General features: G+C 53.1%; 2 protein-coding genes across 5 annotated transcripts; both read left to right on the top strand.

The window, feature by feature from the left end:
- The first annotated feature begins 463 nt into the window (after positions 1-463).
- Positions 464-6,583, top strand: Chrnd (cholinergic receptor nicotinic delta subunit). Of its 4 annotated transcripts, none has more exons than XM_050123141.1 (12): positions 464-515; positions 750-904; positions 1,274-1,318; positions 1,917-2,026; positions 2,195-2,350; positions 2,550-2,662; positions 3,171-3,371; positions 3,851-3,962; positions 4,052-4,166; positions 5,298-5,502; positions 5,589-5,707; positions 6,401-6,583. In XM_050123141.1, exons 1-12 carry the CDS (start codon positions 464-466, stop codon positions 6,581-6,583), a joined length of 1,566 nt encoding a protein of 521 aa, XP_049979098.1. The 4 variants fall into 4 exon arrangements, with proteins under 4 accessions (XP_049979098.1, XP_049979099.1, XP_049979100.1 ...); XM_050123142.1 differs by having other exon boundaries at positions 759-904; XM_050123143.1 differs by lacking the exon at positions 1,274-1,318 and having other exon boundaries at positions 759-904.
- A 6,247-nt stretch (positions 6,584-12,830) lies between these two features.
- Positions 12,831-18,259, top strand: Chrng (cholinergic receptor nicotinic gamma subunit). Its single transcript, XM_050123145.1, has 12 exons — positions 12,831-12,885; positions 13,075-13,214; positions 13,301-13,345; positions 13,509-13,618; positions 14,193-14,348; positions 15,038-15,135; positions 15,828-16,028; positions 16,189-16,303; positions 16,532-16,646; positions 17,284-17,500; positions 17,671-17,804; positions 18,086-18,259. Exons 1-12 carry the CDS (start codon positions 12,831-12,833, stop codon positions 18,257-18,259), a joined length of 1,560 nt encoding a protein of 519 aa, XP_049979102.1.
- The last annotated feature ends 1,056 nt before the right edge of the window (positions 18,260-19,315 follow it).

A 19,315-nucleotide genomic window follows, 5' to 3' on the forward strand; every position in this document is an offset into this window, starting at 1 on the left:
CCCACACATAAGCACAGACACACGCGTATACACCCTAGACACATGTACACAACCATACACATATACCACGTGCATAAAAGAAGCTGGAGGCAGGGCAGCTGCTAACATGCCTTTTACCTCCCAAGTGACAGCTGCCGGCCATGGCTACCAGCATGCTGCACACACACACACACACACACACACACACACACACACACACACACTATGTGTCCCCCACCCTCCACCACCACCCTCCCAGCCCCCACCCTCCCAGCTATCTGTGTCAATCCCTGCCTGGGATCTTTGCATCCTGCCCTTGGGCTCCTGCCCTAGCTGGCAAACCCCACCCCCTCATCACCAGCCTTGAAGTATCTGGTTGCATTTCCGGCCTCTTCTTTCCTAACCCCCAAGCCAGCCCAGCACCTGTTCCATTCCACAGCCAACAGACTGAGGGGAAGACATAAGCCCTCGTCAGAGGTGGGGGATGGCAGGGCCGGTGCCCACACTGGGGCTGCTGGCTGCCCTTTTTGTGTGTGGTAAGGGTGGACATGACCCCCCTTCCCGGGGGCTCTCTGTGCCTACCTGCTCCCCCCCCCCCGCATGGCCTCCTCCCTAAGGTTATGCCTAATTCCCACTCCCACTCGGGTCTAACTTCAGGTAACCCACTCCCAGCGAGCCGTTGGCTTCCCTCTGCTCTACCCTGACCCAGCAGGACCACAGCAAAACTTCCTTTCTGGGGTGCAATGACCAGAACCTGTTCCTTTCCCAAACCTCCCCAGGCAGCTGGGGTCTGAATGAGGAGCAGCGGCTGATCCAACACCTGTTCAAGGAGAAGGGCTACAGGAAGGAGCTTCGGCCGGTGGCTCACAAGGAGGACAGAGTGGACGTCGCCATAAGTCTCACCCTCTCCAACCTCATTTCCCTGGTGAGTGGACCATCCCGGGCTGGGCTGGGGAGAGAAGGGACAGTCACTCTAGACTGACCAGCTCCCCTTCCTTGAGACATGCCTGATTATTCCCCACACCAGACAGCACCGCAGGCCCATGGCTACCCAAAACCATCATCTCTGCCTCCCACGGCCACTGCTGGTCCCTATGCTCCCCCAGGACTCACTTCAGCACCTTCTGTCCACGGCTTCTCCAGTCTGCCGAGCCACCTCTATCCGTTGCTCTAGCTGGCTGGCACCGGCCCTTCCAGCTGCCATGGTCCCCTGGAATTAAGGCAGATTAGTGAGTGAGTTTGGGTGAAAGTTTGATGGGAACCTTTAGGGACCAGCCCTCTTGTCTGATTACAGAAAGAAGTGGAGGAGACCCTCACCACCAACGTGTGGATGGATCACGTAAGGACACCCTGCTGAGGGCTCCGGTCCCTTGTGCTCACTTCTGCTAGGAATCTGAAAGCTTGTGTGGCATTCCTCTGGGAGGGCTTGACTACACGGAGCCCAACGATAGTTCCTAGGACATGTCCAAGAAGGCTAGGGCTCCCCTGTCCTAAAATTGCCACTCTGTCCTGACTTGCTTTGTTGTTTTGAGACAGGGTTCTCTGGTCATATTTCTCTGACTGGTCTAGAACTTAAAATGTAGACCAGGCTAGCCTCAAACTCACGGAGATTCCTTTACATCTGCCTCTCGACCACTGGGATTAAAAGTGTACACCACCCCATCGGCCTCTGCACTAGAAGTCACTTTTCTAATCAAAATATCAAAACTGGTAGAGGTTTGTAACATCAAAACACGCCTGCCCAGGATGGAAACTGTGCTCAGATCCTACACAACGAACTGTCCACCACAGGCCTGAATCTCACTCTTTACCTAGTGCCCCCAATTTTTTTTGTCCCAACTCCCAGGCTTTGCTCCATCTTCCCTAGAGAAGCGAGAACCACTGGGGAGGGTGGACAGTGGCAGAGCCCACTTCTGATGTGGCTTTTGGACGTCTAGGCCTGGATGGACAGCCGGCTACAGTGGGATGCTAACGACTTTGGGAACATCACTATCCTGCGCTTGCCTTCTGACATGGTGTGGCTGCCGGAGATTGTGCTGGAGAACAAGTTGAGAGGAACTCTCCCAGACCTCCCTCCCCCATCTTGCTTCCCTTCCTTATGCCCCATGGTCTGCACCTCCAGCCCTGCCCGCCTGCCCTTCCTCTCCCGCCTCCTCTAGCTCTGCTAGTTCCCGGTTGCACAAGGCACCCAGTGATCGTGGTCCCCATTCCACAGCAATGACGGCTCCTTCAAGGTTTCTTACGCCTGCAATGTACTTGTTTCTAATTCGGGGTCTGTGACCTGGCTGCCACCTACCATCTTCCGCTCCTCCTGCCCCATCTCGGTCACCTACTTCCCCTTTGATTGGCAGAACTGCTCCCTCAAATTCAGGTGCGTCCACTTGAGACACCCAGCCAGGGGCAGGAGGTGGTGAATCAAATGCTCTCGGGCAGAGACCTTGGTCCCATGCTGACCAGAATCCCCTCAGACCACGGCCTTCCCCAAGTAGCCTTTTCCCCTCTGCCACTACCTCCTGCCCTTAAAGCCCCACTGAGAGGCTCATGCCCACTCTGCATATGGCTCCCTCCAGTTCACTCAAGTATACAGCCAAGGAGATCAGGCTTAGCCTGATGCAGCAGCAGGAGGAAGACGGCCGCACCTACCCCATCGAGTGGATCATCATTGACCCTGAGGGCTTCACAGGTATGTCAGAAACCATGGCAGACTGGCACTGAAGACACATACCTCACACCAGCACCTCACACACTCACAGCTAGGACACCAACATCTGTACAAGCAGGGATGGCCATGCAGACACAGCCTATACACCTACCAAAAAGACTCCAAAGAGCAGATCTGAAGGGAACAGGGACCCTCTCATCACTACCTCCCTCAACACTCACAGGAGATACTTGTGAGGATAGCAGGGACTCTGGATGGCTTCAGCTGCTGGGGTTTTTTCTAAGAAGAGAGAGAAAAAAAAACAGTCAAAAAACTATAAAAGAACCCCCAGAAAAAGTCACGAGAAAAACTTCTTCCTCAGAAACTGAACCTGCCAGCCCAACCCCCAGCGGTAGACCCCACAGCACCCAAGAGTCCTCCCTCATCTCCCTCAGACAGTACCCTAGCCCTTCATTCTATACCAATGGTCCTTGGCCCCATGGGTTCCCTTCTCCAGCTTGATCCCGAGCTGTCCTTATACCTTCCTTAGAGAACGGGGAATGGGAGATAGTCCACCGGGCCGCCAAGGTCAATGTGGACCCCAACATCCCGATGGACAGCACCAGCCACCAAGACATCACCTTCTACCTCATCATCCGCCGCAAGCCTCTCTTCTACATCATCAACATCCTGGTACCCTGCGTGCTCATCTCCTTCATGATCAACCTGGTCTTCTACCTGCCAGGCGACTGTGAGCCTCAAGTCCCACCCCCTGCCTCCCCGGCAGCCTCTCCCAAGGCCGCCTAGTACAGTGTTCCAACCCGGCCCCTCTCTCTGGGGGGGGGGGGGGGCGATGACTCCGGATGACACTGTGTATAAGTACTCAGGCAGGAGCAGCAGGCAGGCCTGGCTGCTCTTTGGTTTCTGAATTGCATTTTGGAGGTTCTATAGGGATGCCTGGGAGCTTTCTGAGTGGCAGGCGCCAGGCACACATAACAGTTAGTGTCGATCACTTGCTTACCCAGGGCTGTGCTCGCATTGCTTTGAGAAACAGGGAGTTTGAAGTTAGGGTGCGGGTGCTTGTCCAGATATCTCAGGTAATAAGCCGGGATTTAAGATGCTGTCCCCTAAGATACTTACCATGGTATTGTGAATAGTGGTAGCAGGGCCCCGCTGTGGGGGACCTTGTGGTCTCAGAGAGTGAGCGTCCAACTAGGTCCTACTCTCCAGGTGGAGAGAAGACTTCAGTGGCCATCTCGGTGCTCCTGGCCCAATCTGTCTTCCTGTTGCTTATCTCCAAGAGGCTGCCTGCCACATCCCTGGCCATCCCCCTACTAGGCAAGTGAGTACAGCCCTGCCCACGCCCAGCCCTGCCCATGCCTCAGTTCCAGGCCCGGTGTCCCCAGTTCCAGGCCCGGTGTATACCCTCAGGTTCCTGCTCTTCGGCATGGTGCTGGTCACCATGGTTGTGGTGATCTGTGTCATCGTGCTCAACATCCACTTCCGAACACCCAGTACCCATGTACTGTCCGAAGGAGTCAAGAAGGTGAGGGTTTGTCTAAAGTTGGAAGCCAAGGCCTGGCCAGGAGGGGCGGTGAGAATGACGGGTATACGGAGATGTATGAGCCACAGAAGCCCTGGTCCTGTGGTGCGGAACGAGGACCCGGGTTCAATCCTCGGCCCCACTCAACTTCTAAAAACCAGGGGCCAGTTAGATGGCTCAGTGGGTTGGAGCATTTGCCATCAAGCTTGACCACCTGAGTTTGATCCCCAGGAACCACATGGTATAAGGGGAGAACCAAGGTAAGGGACACTTGTGCACATGTGCGCGCACACACACACGTGTGTGACATAAACAAATGCAATTTAAAAAGTAAAACAAAATTACTAAGTAATTTTGGTGAGGACACAGGGGACAGTGCTTGGGACCAGGCTGTCTTTTGCTCTAAGGCCAGGAGACTCTTCTGGAACAGGTCGTCTCCATGATGGTGGTTCTGTAGTTCTTTAATGGCTTTTGCCTTTAATTGCTTGAAGGGAGAGCTCAACATTTGGACTTTTATTTGTTTGAGATGGGATCTTACTATACAGCTCATCAAAAAGAGGGGGGGCCTGTGTATATAGTCAGTTGGTAGAGGGCTTGCCTAGCATGCGCAAGGCCCAATACTGAATGTGAACCCAGTCTGATGGCCCAGGCCTATGATCCCAGTGGGAGGATCAGAAGTTCAAGGTCATTCTCAGCTACGTGGTGAGTTCTAGGCTAATCTGGGATACAGGAGACCTGACTCAAATAAAGAGGAGGAGAAGGAGGAGGAAGAGAAGAAGAAAGAGAAGGAGAGGGAAGAAAAGGAGGCTGGGGTGTGGCTCAGTGATAAAGTGTATGCTCAAACTCTTAATTCTCCTGCCTCAGCCTTTTGAACGCTGGGATTGAAGGTACACATCCCCATCCTCAGCCTTTTTTGTTGTTGTTAAGATTTATTTTCAGGAATTGAGTTCTGCTCTGTGCTGTGAGTCATGGGGGAGAGTTGAGAGCATCTTACATGCCAATCAGTGGGGGATCCGGGAAACAGGTGATGGGGTCCACCTGGGAGCTACGTGTGGCAACCAGGGCTATCAGAATGTGCAAAAGTCATTCCGCGTTCGTGAAATGACCTGCCTTGTGTCCCCTTGCCTGCTAAAGTTCTTCCTGGAAACCCTGCCCAAGCTCCTGCACATGTCCCACCCAGCAGAGGAAGACTCTGGCCCCAGGACTCTCATCCGGAGGAGCAGCTCCCTGGGCTACATCTCCAAGGCCGAGGAGTATTTCTCCCTCAAGTCCCGCAGTGACCTCATGTTTGAGAAGCAATCAGAGCGGCACGGCCTGGCCCGGCGCCTCACCACAGCCCGTGAGTTCTGGGAGCCTCGGAGCTTGGCCCACGCTGGGAAGGGGGCACGGATAGGCATCACTCCAGCGGCTGACCCATGTCCACAGGCAAGCCCCCAGCAAGCTCTGAGCAGGCCCAACAGGAGCTTTTCAATGAACTGAAGCCAGCTATGGATGGGGCAAACTTCATCGTCAACCATATGAGGGACCAAAACAGCTACAATGAGGTGAGTGGCCTGGGCTCAACATGAAATCAGATGTTCAAGAAATGTACTCAAGAGAATTCTGTCTTCCCTCATATACTTCACACCTCATGTGTCCACTCGGAAGAAGAGATGCATGGTGGGTAAGGGTCCCGCGCTGTATGTTCTCCCAGGAAAGCAAGATTCCTTCATGAAACCCCACAGCTTCACACTGGGCCAGGCACAAACTCAGGGGCCCAAACAGACACACAAACTTGCCCCACCGGGACACATTCCACATCCTTCTAGGGTTCCTCCTTTCTGATCAGGCACTCCAGACAGAGTCAGATGCTTATTAAATTTGTTTTATTATTATGTTTCTTTTGGGGTACTACAGACTGACTCAGAGTCTGATGTATGCTGGGAAAATGCTACACCACTGAGCTATACCCCCAGCCCAGTGTCAGATCTTTCAAAGGAAGCTATACTGGGCTGTCTGTTCTTAAGCAACTTCCTAACTATTCTCCGTTATATACACCTGTTGACACATGGCTGGAAGCAGCCCTGAATGGCTTAGGCTGTCCTGACCCACCCTATATGATGCAAGCCTGAAAGGACCCCCACAGACACACAGAAGCCAAGTCTATGTGCCTCCATTTCTAGGGTACTAACATATGGGCATGGTTCTGCAGTCTGAGGACCTCCCTCATCCCCCTGGTGTCTTGGCCCTCCTTGTAGGAGAAGGACAACTGGAACCAGGTGGCCCGCACAGTGGACCGTCTCTGCCTCTTCGTGGTGACACCCGTGATGGTGGTGGGCACAGCCTGGATCTTCCTGCAGGGTGTCTATAACCAGCCCCCACCCCAGCCTTTCCCTGGGGACCCCTTCTCCTATAATGAAAAGGACCGGCGCTTCATCTAGCACAGGCATGAGTGGACAGCCAGGAAGACAGTAGTCTGAGAATAGCCATTTGTTCCTGGCCTTGAGGTTGGGCCTAGCCGATGCCGTGTGGCTGGGCTAAGGTCGTGGTAGGGAGAGGCCCCATCCCAGGAGCAATTCCTTTCCAAATAAAGGAGAAGGAACTTGAGATGGACTGAGAGTGGACATGCTTGGGGGAGGCCCCAGGGCTGGGGGAGAGGCAAGGGGCTTGCTCAGGGGCTAGGGAGTAACACTGGGACTAGCTCCTGGGGAGAGCTCTGTAAGGGAACCCTCAACCTCGACTCTTCTCTGCCTGTTCCCTTCCAGGGCAGGTCAGAACTAAGTATCCTGTTTCCTCTTCTTCCTTCCCCATCTGCCCCTCAAACTCAGGCTCTCAGTCCCACCTGGGGCCCAAAATGGCGTGCTTCCCTCTTTATTCCCCAAGGGAAGGAGGTTTTCTATAGTGAGGAACCGTCCAGAATGTCATCTGCTGGCCCTTGACCCCATGGTCATTCTATCTGTGTCCTTCTAAGAAGCTGGGGACTGGTGTGGGAGGGTCATGATTGGCATCAATTAAGCCCCATCAGCCTGAGTCACACATATTTCAGAGCACCAGGCTCCAGCCCCCCTAAGGTCCCCCTACACCAAATCCTTTCCTCCTTGTCCCCAGGTTCCCCAAACTATGGTTACTTTGTAATACACGAGACATACCTGTGATAAAGAATTATCCCACATTCAAATTTAAATGTGTACCCGGTTGTCTTATTGACCACAGCTGTCAGCCCTATCTTAAAGGAGGCTGGCATTCAGAACTATCCCAAGTCCCATGAGGTGCCAAGAGGCTAGGCCTAAGCGTATGGAGCCTGCAAAGTCCGCCTCCTGAGTCACACCTGAGGCGGCCCCTGCCAATGTACCTGGCGGTTCAGAGTAACACGTAGAATGAGGTAGAGGTGATGATATATTCCATCAAAGAGCAGCTGCTGAGACAGTGTTGCTCTTGCTGGGCATGGTCGCATGCGCCTCTCACCCCAGCGTTTAGAAGACAGAGGCGGGTGGATCTCTGTAAGTTTGAGACCAGCCAGGGCTACACAGTGAGACCCTGGTTCACAAAACAAAAACAAAAGCAAGCAAACAAACAAAAAAGACACTGGTCTCCCCTCCCACCCTCCCACTCTCTTTAGGAAGCCAGCTACAGAGGCTCTGCAGAAACGTTCCCCTAACAGCAGCCACGGGAGTGGGTAAACCGGAAAGGGGGTCTTTCCAGTAGAATGTGGTAGGACCTCCAGATGAGAGCTGAGCTGTTTCCGAGTTCTGGACCCTCAGAACTGTGGGGGATAATAAATGTGTTTGGGGGAGCAGTGTATGTGGTGGTTTGTTTCACTCACGGTATGGTCTTCAGAGCCCTGCCACACCTGTCATAGCCTTGGTTTTACATTTTTTTATGATGCTGGAGGTGGAACCCACAGGCCTGCACAAGCATCCCCATCAGTTAGCTGCACCCCAACCCTTAACTTCAGGATCTTCATCTGCACTATGCATGCATGCACTAAGCCCCATTCGCAAGTTGTTAACACCAAATCTGCTTGTTGGGGTAAAAGGACCTGTGTTCTAGGAACTTAGGGAACTCCAAGGATCATTTCTTGTCCTGGTCCTCATTTGTGGGCTTGGGTTGCAGGACACAGGTCAGAGGGGTTTTGTGCCCAGCATTCCTGCATTCTATTGTGGCAGACAGGTGACAATGGCCCAATTACTCACCTCCTTGTTGTACAGAGGTAAGGTCATCACAGCTCAATATATTTCCTCAGACCCAAACAGGCCCTAATTACATCCACACAAGCTCAAGGTGAAGTTCAGGAAAAGCAGCTTGATCCAACACATACCAGATAAGCAGGGAGTCCAGGCCTCCCAGAATTACCCATCCATCCCTCTGCACAAAGCACTGGAAGAGGTCCTCATTTGCCATTACTGGCTGCTTCTCTGCCATTCAGTGGCACTGCTGGAATCCTGCCACAAGGTGGCGCTGCTGGCAGCAGGTCCAAGGACTAGTAAGGTCCTCCTCGTCCCAGCTGAGACAGGATTCTCCAGAGATGACAGCCCCCAAATGCCACACCCAACCAAGGGTGCCTTTTGTGCATCTCATCAGCACCCTGAGGTGCTGTCAGGGCTGGTCCTCCATGATTGACTTGGAACCATCTCCTTGGGATCCAGGATGTCACATTCAAAAACCAGCTTCCTAGGAGGCAGTAGGGTAACCCTGTACTCCCCAGTCCAGTAGAACTACCAATCTTCTCAATGGATAGCACATCAGTTATGAGTGAACTAGGCTTCAAGGGCAAAATGCAGTGAGCCATAGACACAACTTAAGCAAGCAGGTGTCCTTTTCCTCAAAAATAAATAAATAAAAACAAAAAAGCAACTGGAGACCGCAAATTCTTGCCCACCTAGACTGACTTCCACATCTCCCTGGCCTTGCTCCTCATGCTTGCTGCCTCAGGTTGGGAGCTGACCGCCACAGTTCCATATCTTACACCTATGTTCTGGCAGGAAAGGAGCCTCCATTTATTGCTCCTTTCCCGCCAGCTCAGGGGAGGAAGCAATCATCCAGTATGCACAGGGCCCAGGGTTTGATCTCCAGCATCCCCGGCAAACCCAGCCTGGTAGTCCTGGCAGTTGGGAAGGCAGAGGCAAGAAGCTTAGGAGCTCAGCTTTTCCTTAGCTACATAGCTGGCCTGAGGCCGGCCTGGGCTACACAAGACAGTCTCCAAAAGTTAATTAATTAATTACCAAGAAAACGGTAAGCTTTGAAAACCAGGTGGGAGCCAAGTAAGACGACTCAGTGAGCAAGAGCTTTTGCCATAGAAGCCTGACGACCCAGGTTTTATTCCCCCCAAACCCGCATAAAAGTAGAAGGGAGAACACGTTCTCAAATGTTGCTCTCCGGGTCAGGTGTAGTAGCGCACCCTTTAAAGTCAGCCCTTGAGAGACAGAAGCAGGTAGATCTGTGAGTTCAAAGCGAATCTTATCTGCAGAGTAAGTTCCAGGACACCCAGGGCTAGCTGAGAAACCCTGTCTTGGAAAAAAAAAATGTTGCTTTCTGACCTACTCACACCACACACACACACACACACACACACACACACGTGTGCGTGCGTGCCATGGCCATGGCATGTGCAGGTCCCTCAAACACATCATTATACAATAATATAAACTTCTTAAAAACCTTCCTGTGAACCCCGGAGCTTCTGGTCTTAGTTGGGGTTTCTGTTGCTGTGACCCAGAACAGGTTGGAGAGGAAAGGGTTTATTTCAGTTTGCAGTTTTAGTCCATCATAGAGGGACGTCAGGGCAGGAACTCAAGGCAAGGCAGGAAGCTGGAGCTGGGAACTGAAGCAGAGGTCAAAGAGGAGCACTACTTAACCGAATTGTTTGTTCATCGCTTCCTCTGCTTGCTCTCTTATACAATTCAGAACCCTGGGGAGGCATTGCCTTTCCTGAGCTGGGCTCACTCATATCTAGCATTAATCAAGAAAATGCCCTACAGACTAGCCAACAGGCAATCTGGATGGAGGCATTTTCTCAACTGAGATTCCTCTTGCCGGATACTGTTAGCATGTGTCACGTCAACAACAAACAAACATGCAGACAGCAACAAGCCAGGCTCCTTGGTGAACCAATGTAATTGTGTAATGATTTGATCCATGGGGTGTGACCCATATCTGTAAATTCAGAACCTGCGGACTGAGCCAGTCACAGACTGAAAATGTGTAGATGAAAAATGTGTGCCTGGATTGTACACAGAAGACCAGGCTGGCCTCTGCCTCTGCCTCCCAGTGCTGGGATTAAAGGCGTGTGCCACCAGCACCTGGCCTTTTTCTTGTTGATCTATAAGCATGACAACTATTTGTACAGCGCTGACACTCCGTTAAGAACTCCGTTCAGCCCGTGGGTACCGAGGAGGAGATGTCACTAGTCACCCATTCCAGCCTCTGTAATAGGTGGTGACAAGAAAGTCGCAGCTGGAATAGAGAGAGACCTATATAATGCTTTTTTTCTTTGTTGGCTTTCTCTCTCCACACTGGACTCTCCCAGGAGACTCCACCCCTCCTAAGTGACTTGCCCTGTAGAGAATGACAAGCCAGCTCCCAGACCTCTCTCCCAAAGCTCTAGGGGAACGAGCAGAAGTGACAGTCTTCGCAGGTAGGGCGACATCATAGTACATGCGCAAGGGTGGGTGTAGGTGGGGGGAGCAGCTTTACACTCCCTTTTCTCTCCCACACACTCATGGCAAGGAAGGGAGGATGGGTTGGAGGGACGGCAGGTGGCCACTGCTCACACCACTTCCTGACTACAGAGACCACTGCTCATCTTTGGCAAAGGTGCACCAGACGGGAGTTGAGTCAGAGACACTGATGTCCAAGAAGAGAATGAAGGAAGTATATTTGAGGGACACCAGAGGGCAATGAGAGGGCCAGAGGCTTCGAAGTAGGAAGGAATCTCTGACTTTGGACCCTTCAGGAAAAGAACGTCTCCCGGGTGTTTACAGGAAAGCAGGAGCTTTCAGAGGGAACAGGGACCCAGAGCAGATCTGGCACCAAGGAGAAGCCACCCACAGGGTAACCCAGTGGAAGAGGGGTTAATACGAGGGATGAAGGAAGAAGACAAATGTCACCACCGCTCCCTGCCCCCATCCATAGAGTCCTGGTGGCACATGAAGGACTTGGGGCCCTTCAGGGGGCCAGGTTCTGAGTCGGAGCTGGAGAGATGACTCAGAGGTTAAGAGCACTGGCTGCTCTTCCAAAGGTCCTGAGTTCAATTCCCAGCAAGCACGTGGTGACTCACAAACCATCTATAATGAGATCTGGTGCCCTCTTCTGGCACAACACTGTATACAAAATAAATAAATAAATAAATAAATAAATAAACAAACAAATAAATCTTTAAAAGATAATAAAATAGAAAATAAAACACGCTGCAATGTCACAAACATCTGGTGGGGTGGAGGATATAGTCTCCTAGTGTCCCTCTCTGCCTGGGGCAGCTCCCAAGTGGTAGCACTTAGGGGCCAAATACTAACACACACTGACCAGACTGCTGGGAATAGCTGGCCACATGACAGGTAGCCCAAGTACTGACACAGCTAGCAGCAAGTCCCTGCTCCTAGATCAGCTCCAATCCCACCCTTTAGTGGTGACAAGCCTAAAAGTAGCTGGGGCTCATTCCCCAGTCCTTTCCCCTTTAGTCCCCCTCCTCTGAGTCTGGGGCACACATCCTAAGTCTGGCCTGCCTGCCCCAGTGGCCCATGAGTCTCCCAAGCGGCTTGATACATCCCTGGGTCTCCCCAGCCTCTCACAGGACCCACCATTATCTGCTGGATGATTTTATGAACTTCAGCCCCACTGACAAGCCACTGCTCACAGGTAGCCTAGTCACAAGGACCCCTCACATTCGAGACCCTTCCCAGCCCTCCTAATGACAAAGCTTGCTGGCTCTGTGTCCGCTGTCTCAGGGCATGGGAGAAGATGCCATGGTCCCCTGATTGTCAGTGCCATAGTCTTGCTTTATCCATGCAGCCTTCTTCTCCAGTCTGTGGCCTATGGGTCACGTGCCTCCCAAGATGCAGCCCCACATTCTTGTAAACAAAAACAGGATATGACCCCATCAAAAACTAGACACTCTCTAGGTACTTCGTTCTGTGTCTTGGTTTAGTGGACCAAGTGACCCACAGAGGCACTGGGCTACTGGGAAAGGGTTGAGATACTAAGTTAAAATCGTGGGCACCCCATGTAGAAATTACACCTACCCAACACCCTCCCAGCTCCCTGAGACAGAATGACGGTCCCTGATCAGCCACCACCAGCCTCCTCGGCAACACCTCCCGTCCCACATCCATCTGTCCTTGCCATTTGCGGAGTCTCCGAGCTGGAGAAAAAATAGTTACACAACTGAAGCGACTATGTTTGAGGGCGGGACGTCTCTGCTGAGACAGTTTTGAGGGTGTCCTGTCTCTGTTGGGGATGAGTCCATCCCTCATCCCCCTGACTGGTCCAGGTAATCTGAGCCCAGACTGGACATATCCTGGAACAGCTGACAATGCTGTGGTCAGACAGCTGGTGGGGCCAGTTCGAGCTGGCAGGGGTGGCTAGGATGTGAATGCCGGCTGACACATGACACACCAGCCCACCCTACCCCACCCCCACCCCCAGACCTAGAGAGGTACTGTCCCACCGGCCGCTGAGCAGAGCTGAGGCACCATGCATGGAGGCCGGGGACCTCCGCTCCTCCTGCCGTTGCTGGCTATCTGCCTGGGTGTGACACAAGGGGACCTGAGACTTCATTGGGAGGTGGGGGTGGAAGGAACAGATCAGGACCGCAAGGCTACGGTGGATGGAGGGTCTGGGAGTCATCTGTGCTCTCCCTAGCCCCAGCACCCTGAGTCTCCAGCTTGTCCCTCTGTGTCTCCCACTCTGCTGGAATGAGTCTCCCTGTCAGTTGCAGGGATCCAGAGCCTCAACCAAGAGGAGCGCCTGTTTGCTGACCTGATGAGAAACTATGACCCCCATCTGCGGCCCGCTGAGCACGACTCAGATGTGGTCAACGTCAGCCTGAAGCTTACCCTAACCAACCTCATCTCCCTGGTAAGCTGCAGGAGGGGAAAATGATAGGCACCAGGCTCTACGGAGAGGGGAGGTGTAGGAGATTCAGCCCTCTCTCTGTGCCCCAGAATGAGCGAGAAGAGGCCCTCACAACCAACGTCTGGATAGAAATGGTAAGAAGTCGCCTGCTGTATCTTTCTGCTTATTTCAGTTGTCATCATTCCTGCCCCGTCCCCCGCCCTCCACCCAACCTCTTGGGCCCTCTAAGCTGGCCTGCCATTCACCAGCCTTGTGTAGCCTAGGGCACAGGCTCGGCAACTGCCTCTTCATCCATAGCAGTGGTGTGATTATCGCCTGCGCTGGGATCCACAAGACTACGAAGGCCTGTGGATACTGAGGGTGCCATCCACCATGGTCTGGAGGCCAGATATCGTGTTGGAGAACAAGTGAGGAGGGAGCTTGGGCAGGAAACAAAGGGTACCAAGGTCCAGCAGGATGAGGAAAGTTGGAGAAAGGGAAAAAAGAGGAAAGCGGGGTGCTGCAAGGTGCCAGGCTGAGGGCGGGACCCCAGGCACAGATATTAGTCCAGGGCGCCAGACCTGGCTTCCTGTAGTGTGTTAGCCACCTGGATGGGCTTTTCCCATCCCTGAAATCAGGAACCAATTTTAACAACCAGAGAAATTGTGAGAGGTCATTACGACACACAAAAATAGTTCATTCAGAGTGAGGTACTCTGCAAGAGCTTGATAATATTACCTATTCTGCCATTACTGTAGCTATTAACACCGAGAAGGAGAAGCCAGGATTACAGGGTGGTTGTGGGGGTGCTGTCTCTCCCAGATCTCATCTCCAGTCCAGAGCAGAGGTGGTCGGGAGGTGATGGGGTGATGCAGGAGTTACTAGATGAACGTCCATCGGGAATGTGGCAGTCTGGGGGACTGGGGCTCTCAGATCTCACCCATGCAAGGCAGAGGGCTGGGATCTCTGCCCACAGTTCTTTATCCTGCCTTATGCCAACAGTGTGGATGGTGTGTTCGAGGTGGCCCTCTACTGCAACGTGCTCGTGTCCCCTGACGGTTGTATCTACTGGCTGCCACCTGCCATCTTCCGGTCCTCCTGCTCCATCTCTGTCACCTACTTCCCCTTCGATTGGCAGAACTGCTCTCTCATCTTCCAGTGAGACCATTGATGGGATGGGGGAGCCTCAGGGAGCTAGGAGGGGACTGGGTGCGGGGGACCAGCATCGGAGGCACCTCAAGGCCAGGTGGCCTGGACCCATCACTTGTACCTATTCAGGTGGTAACACCTGAATGTGTCCTCCTACTAAGTCATCTCACCCATCCTCCATTGCTCCAGCTTCCTGCCTCTGTCCCCAGGGGAGATATTAATGTCTGGAGTGTGTGGGTAAGAACACACAGGCATGCCGGCATACACATGGGACCGTAGAAAGGCAGGCTTCCCTGGAAAAGAGAAGACTGGCCAAAGCCAGCATGTGATCTGAGCCACACCTGGGACCTCTGGGTCTCAGTTCCCTCATCCATAAGCTATGAATGGCAATCTTGGAAGGAATTGGCAGGATCCAAGAAGTCTTGGGAAGTTAGTAGGACCCCAAGGGTCCTCTTATGATAGGCCTGTATTTCTACCCAACGGTCTTTGGTGGCAGTAGAAGGGACAGAGTAGCCGTGAAGCCTTTGGCCGGGCAGTAACACTGGGCACCACAGAACCTGGGACTTGATGGGGAACTCAAGGATGTGTGGCACTGTATACGTCAAGGCCCAATGCCCACAGCTGCCCTTAGATCACTGTGTCTGTGACCTCAGGAGCAGGTCTGCCTGGCTTCCCCTTACCCTCACTCCTGACCCCAGGTCTCAGACTTACAGCACCAGTGAGATTAACCTGCAGCTGAGCCAGGAAGATGGACAAGCCATTGAGTGGATCTTCATCGACCCCGAGGCTTTCACAGGTAACCCCATGTGGGGACCCCTGCTAGACCAAGGCCATGCCCTCCCACACACCTCAATATGAAAACTGCGGTGTATCATAGAATATGGTTTTCAAAAGATCCCACCAGAAAGTCAGGTATGGTGGCACGTGTATGTGACCCCAACCCTCCAGAGGACTGAAAGTTTGAGGCTAGCCTAGGCTACACAGGGAGGCTACCTTTAAAGAGAAAGGTAGGCAAACTGGGGAGATGGCTCTGTCAGGTAGAGCACTTACTGTACGTACCAGAATTCAGGTCTCTAGAGCCCACATAAACCCTGGTTAGAAGTGGCCGCCTACCCTGCACAAGGCGAATGGAAACAAGGGATTCCCAGAGTAAGGCTCTGGGTTCAAGGGACAGACCGTATATCAGGATAAAAGGTAAAGAGTGATTGAGGAAGATACTTGATGTCAGTCTCTGGCCTCTGTGTATATACACTATAAACACACACATGCATCCATACATACACATGCACCTACACATATGTGAGTGTATCGTGCATGTGTATATGTGTGTATACATATGCCACGTGTACATGCAAGAAAGGATCCAGGGAAGTTCTCACCTTTCCTACAATAATTGATCAATATTCAATCTCTATCCCACCTTGCCCCTGCGACTTGGCTGTTCAGGCCACACATTTACCCAGGTCACGTTCCCTGTGCTCACCACAGAGAATGGCGAATGGGCCATCCGGCATCGACCAGCCAAGATGCTCCTGGACCCTGTGGCGCCAGCAGAGGAGGCAGGCCACCAAAAAGTGGTTTTCTACCTGCTCATCCAGCGCAAGCCCCTCTTCTACGTCATCAACATCATCGCCCCCTGCGTGCTCATCTCCTCCGTTGCTATCCTCATCTACTTCCTTCCTGCCAAGGGTACCTGGGCCTGTGGGAGGGGGAAGCCCAGGCCTGACTGGTCATGGCATAGGGTGGCACCATAATCCTAGGACAAGAGTAGTGGGCTCCCTGTAGGGTAAGGGAGTTCCTCAGGGGGTGTGAGGGGGACCTGCTCTGAGGTCATCTTGGTCATGGGCAGCGGGCGGCCAGAAATGCACAGTGGCCATCAACGTGCTCCTGGCCCAGACCGTCTTCCTTTTCCTCGTGGCCAAGAAGGTGCCTGAGACCTCCCAGGCAGTGCCGCTCATCAGCAAGTAAGGCTAGTCCTCACACCTGTCTCCCACTCCTCAGCACCTGTGCAGGGGGTGGAGCCTTGCTAAGCACGTGTTCTGGCAGTGGGCTACATCCCCAGTACCCCCTTCCCTTCCTGGGGCATTTGTCATGACCTTCTACCAGGGGGCCCGAGGGAAGCAGGGTGGGTGGCACCTGGGTATGAGGTGCCTAACGGATACCCAGCCTCCTGCTTGCCTGACCCTGGACAGGTACCTGACCTTCCTCATGGTGGTGACCATCCTCATCGTCGTGAACTCAGTGGTGGTACTCAACGTGTCCTTGAGGTCCCCACACACACACTCCATGGCCCGGGGGGTCCGCAAGGCAAGGCACTTCCCTGTCCCCTTGGGCATCCATCTGTCCTTCCCAATAACACATGACTCGCTCCACACCCCTGTCCCTACTCTCTAATTCAGCAGCAAATCTAGGCCATACACATCTTCACATCTAAAGCAGGCAAATGATATCAGTGCCCAGGGATATATTATGGGTACTAACTTCCTTAACATTCATAAAATCCCTTAAGAGGGCATTGGTGTATCGTCTCCATTAAACAGATAGGAAAACGGAGACACAGAGAGGTTAGACAGCTTACCCAATATTACCCATTCCCAGAGAGCAGAGGAAAGAGGGTTCTGTCCTAGCTGTCTGTGTGCCCTGCAGCCCACCTGTAGCAGAAAGCTGAGAATCGTGTTGCAAATGTAGAATCCCTAGGTATGTTCCAGTAGCCTAGGCTATTCTAGCAGGGAGCAGAGAGTTAGAGTCCGAGAAAAATGCTCTAATGATTCTGAAAGTCACAAAAGCTCAGGGCACTGGTTCTGTGTCCAGGAGAAAGTAGTCAAACTGGACCAGGACCCAGTTGCTGCCCCTAAGGTACAACCTTCATGCCCATCTCCTGCTTGTATTACCAAGCTTGCCCTGGCTGCCCAAGGGGGCGCCTACCAGAACAAACCCTCTACAGGTGTTCCTGAGGCTCCTGCCCCAGCTGTTACGGATGCATGTGCGCCCACGGGGCCCCGCTCCTGTCCAGGATGCCCGGTTGCGGCTCCAGAATGGCTCCTCCTCGGGGTGGCCCATCACAACTCGAGAAGAAGGGGGTCTCTATCTCCCACGCAGTGAACTCCTCTTCAGACAGAGGCAGCGCAATGGATTGGTGCAAGCTGCACTAGAAAAGCTAGGTGAGGCCCAAGGGGTGCCACTGAGGACAGTCCTGTCCAGTTAATGAAGACAGAGCTGGGCACAGCAGATAAATGCTGAGCAAGTGCTCAAGTGGGAGAGAGGGGGGCCAGGTCTCTGGGGAGAACCCACAGCCCTGCTAGCTCTCTCCCATTGACTATTTTCCCAGCAGAAAATGGGCCAGAAATGAGGCAAAGCCAGGAGTTCTGTGGAAGCCTGAAGCAAGCCTCCCCAGCCATCCAGGCCTGCGTGGAGGCCTGTAACCTCATGGCCCGTGCCCGGCGCCAGCAGAGTCACTTTGACAGTGTAAGCTTGGAGCAGAGTGGGCGAGTACTCTAGTGCAGCATGGGGACAGGATGAATGGGGTGTCTTAGCTCTGGGGACAAAAAAAGCAGACCTTGGAAGTGGGAGGGGGAGTGAGCAATGGGACGGATACCACGAAAGGGGACAGGTTGGTATAGACAGAGGTGAGAAGGCTGAAGAGCAGGGAATGGAGGCCAGCTGTGGACCTAACAGTGAAAGATGGAACCCAGGCTAGATGCTGCCCCTGGTCACACCTCTACCCCACAGTGTGTTGTTGCCCTCAGGGGAATGAGGAGTGGTTCCTGGTGGGCCGCGTGCTGGACCGTGTCTGTTTCCTGGCCATGCTCTCTCTCTTCATCTGCGGCACGGCTGGCATCTTCCTGATGGCCCACTATAATCGGGTGCCTGACCTGCCATTCCCTGGAGACCCTCGCCCCTACTTGCCTTTGCCAGACTGAGTCAACCAATCACTCCTGGGCCCTGGAATCAGTTATATATGGGCCATGCTGTCTATGAAGCTGTATTCTGGGTTGGGATCTTGAGTGTGCTCCTTGGGACGTACCCAAACATCTCTGGGAGGAGAGACAGAAATAAAGAGAGAGGGGGAGTTCTGAAGTGGCTGGTGATGGGTGTGGCCGTTCGTGACTTTGGGCCCGGCATCCACGTGGCAATGGCTGGCCCCTACAGTCACCAGTCCTCCACTTCCTACATCCCTCTCACTTCGGCAGAGCATTACTGACTCCAAGTCACTTTGGAATCCTAAGGACTCTGCTTTGCATTCTGTCCTTGCCTGGGTAAGGTCTTACCCTTTGAGGCCTGAGAACATTTCCTCCTACCTCTTTGTAAGATGTATTATTTTTAACTAGATGTCTGTGTGTGCGGGGAGTGGGTTATGTGTGCACAAGTGAAGGTGCCCTTTGGAGGCCAACAAAGAGTGTCAGAACCCTGGAGCTGGAGTAGTAGGTGGTAGTGAACAACCAGACAATGGGTGCTGGGGACTGAACTCATGTTCCCTACAAAAGCAGAAGATGTTCTTAACCACTAAGCCATCTCTCCAGCTCCAATATCTCCCCTTTTGTGAATCTTCTCTGGAAGAAGGAGGTAGACGATGTGGGAACTCTCTTAAAAGAAGAGAACCAGTACTGGGTGGTGGCACACGCCTTTAATCCCAGCACTAGGAAGACAGGGGCCAGTGGATCTCAGTGAGTTCGAGGCCAGCCTGGTCTACAAAGTGAGTTCCAGGACAGCCAGGGCTGTCACACAGAGAGACCCTGTCTCAACACACACAAGAAGAAGAGGAGGAGGAGAAGAAAGAGGAGAAGGAGGAGGAACAGGAGGAGGAGGGAACCAGCAGCACTGGGTGTGGTGGGGTACTTCCTCTGATCCTAAGCACTAGGGAGGCAGAGAAAGCCAATCTCTTATGAGTTTGAAATCAGCCAGGGCTACAGAGTGAGACTCTGTCTCAAAAAAAAAGAAGGAAGAGGAGGAGGAGATGGAGGGTAGGGGTGGAGATA

Source organism: Alexandromys fortis, unplaced genomic scaffold (assembly GCF_014885135.2).
Source record: "Alexandromys fortis isolate MF-2015 unplaced genomic scaffold, M_Fortis_MF-2015_v1.1 scaffold_213, whole genome shotgun sequence".
In the NCBI taxonomy this organism is placed as follows: Eukaryota; Metazoa; Chordata; class Mammalia; order Rodentia; family Cricetidae; genus Alexandromys; species Alexandromys fortis.

Bases quoted from the DNA above. Each gene is read 5' to 3' on its own strand.
- Chrnd (XM_050123141.1), top strand. From the start codon at position 464: ATGGCAGGGCCGGTGCCCACACTGGGGCTGCTGGCTGCCCTTTTTGTG. The intron at 905-1,273 runs GTGAGTGGACCA...GTCTGATTACAG, and splicing joins TCTCCAACCTCATTTCCCTG to AAAGAAGTGGAGGAGACCCT. The intron at 5,503-5,588 runs GTGAGTTCTGGG...CCATGTCCACAG, and splicing joins CCGGCGCCTCACCACAGCCC to GCAAGCCCCCAGCAAGCTCT.
- Chrng (XM_050123145.1), top strand. From the start codon at position 12,831: ATGCATGGAGGCCGGGGACCTCCGCTCCTCCTGCCGTTGCTGGCTATC. The intron at 13,619-14,192 runs GTGAGGAGGGAG...TTATGCCAACAG, and splicing joins GATATCGTGTTGGAGAACAA to TGTGGATGGTGTGTTCGAGG. The intron at 17,805-18,085 runs GTAAGCTTGGAG...TGTTGCCCTCAG, and splicing joins AGCAGAGTCACTTTGACAGT to GGGAATGAGGAGTGGTTCCT.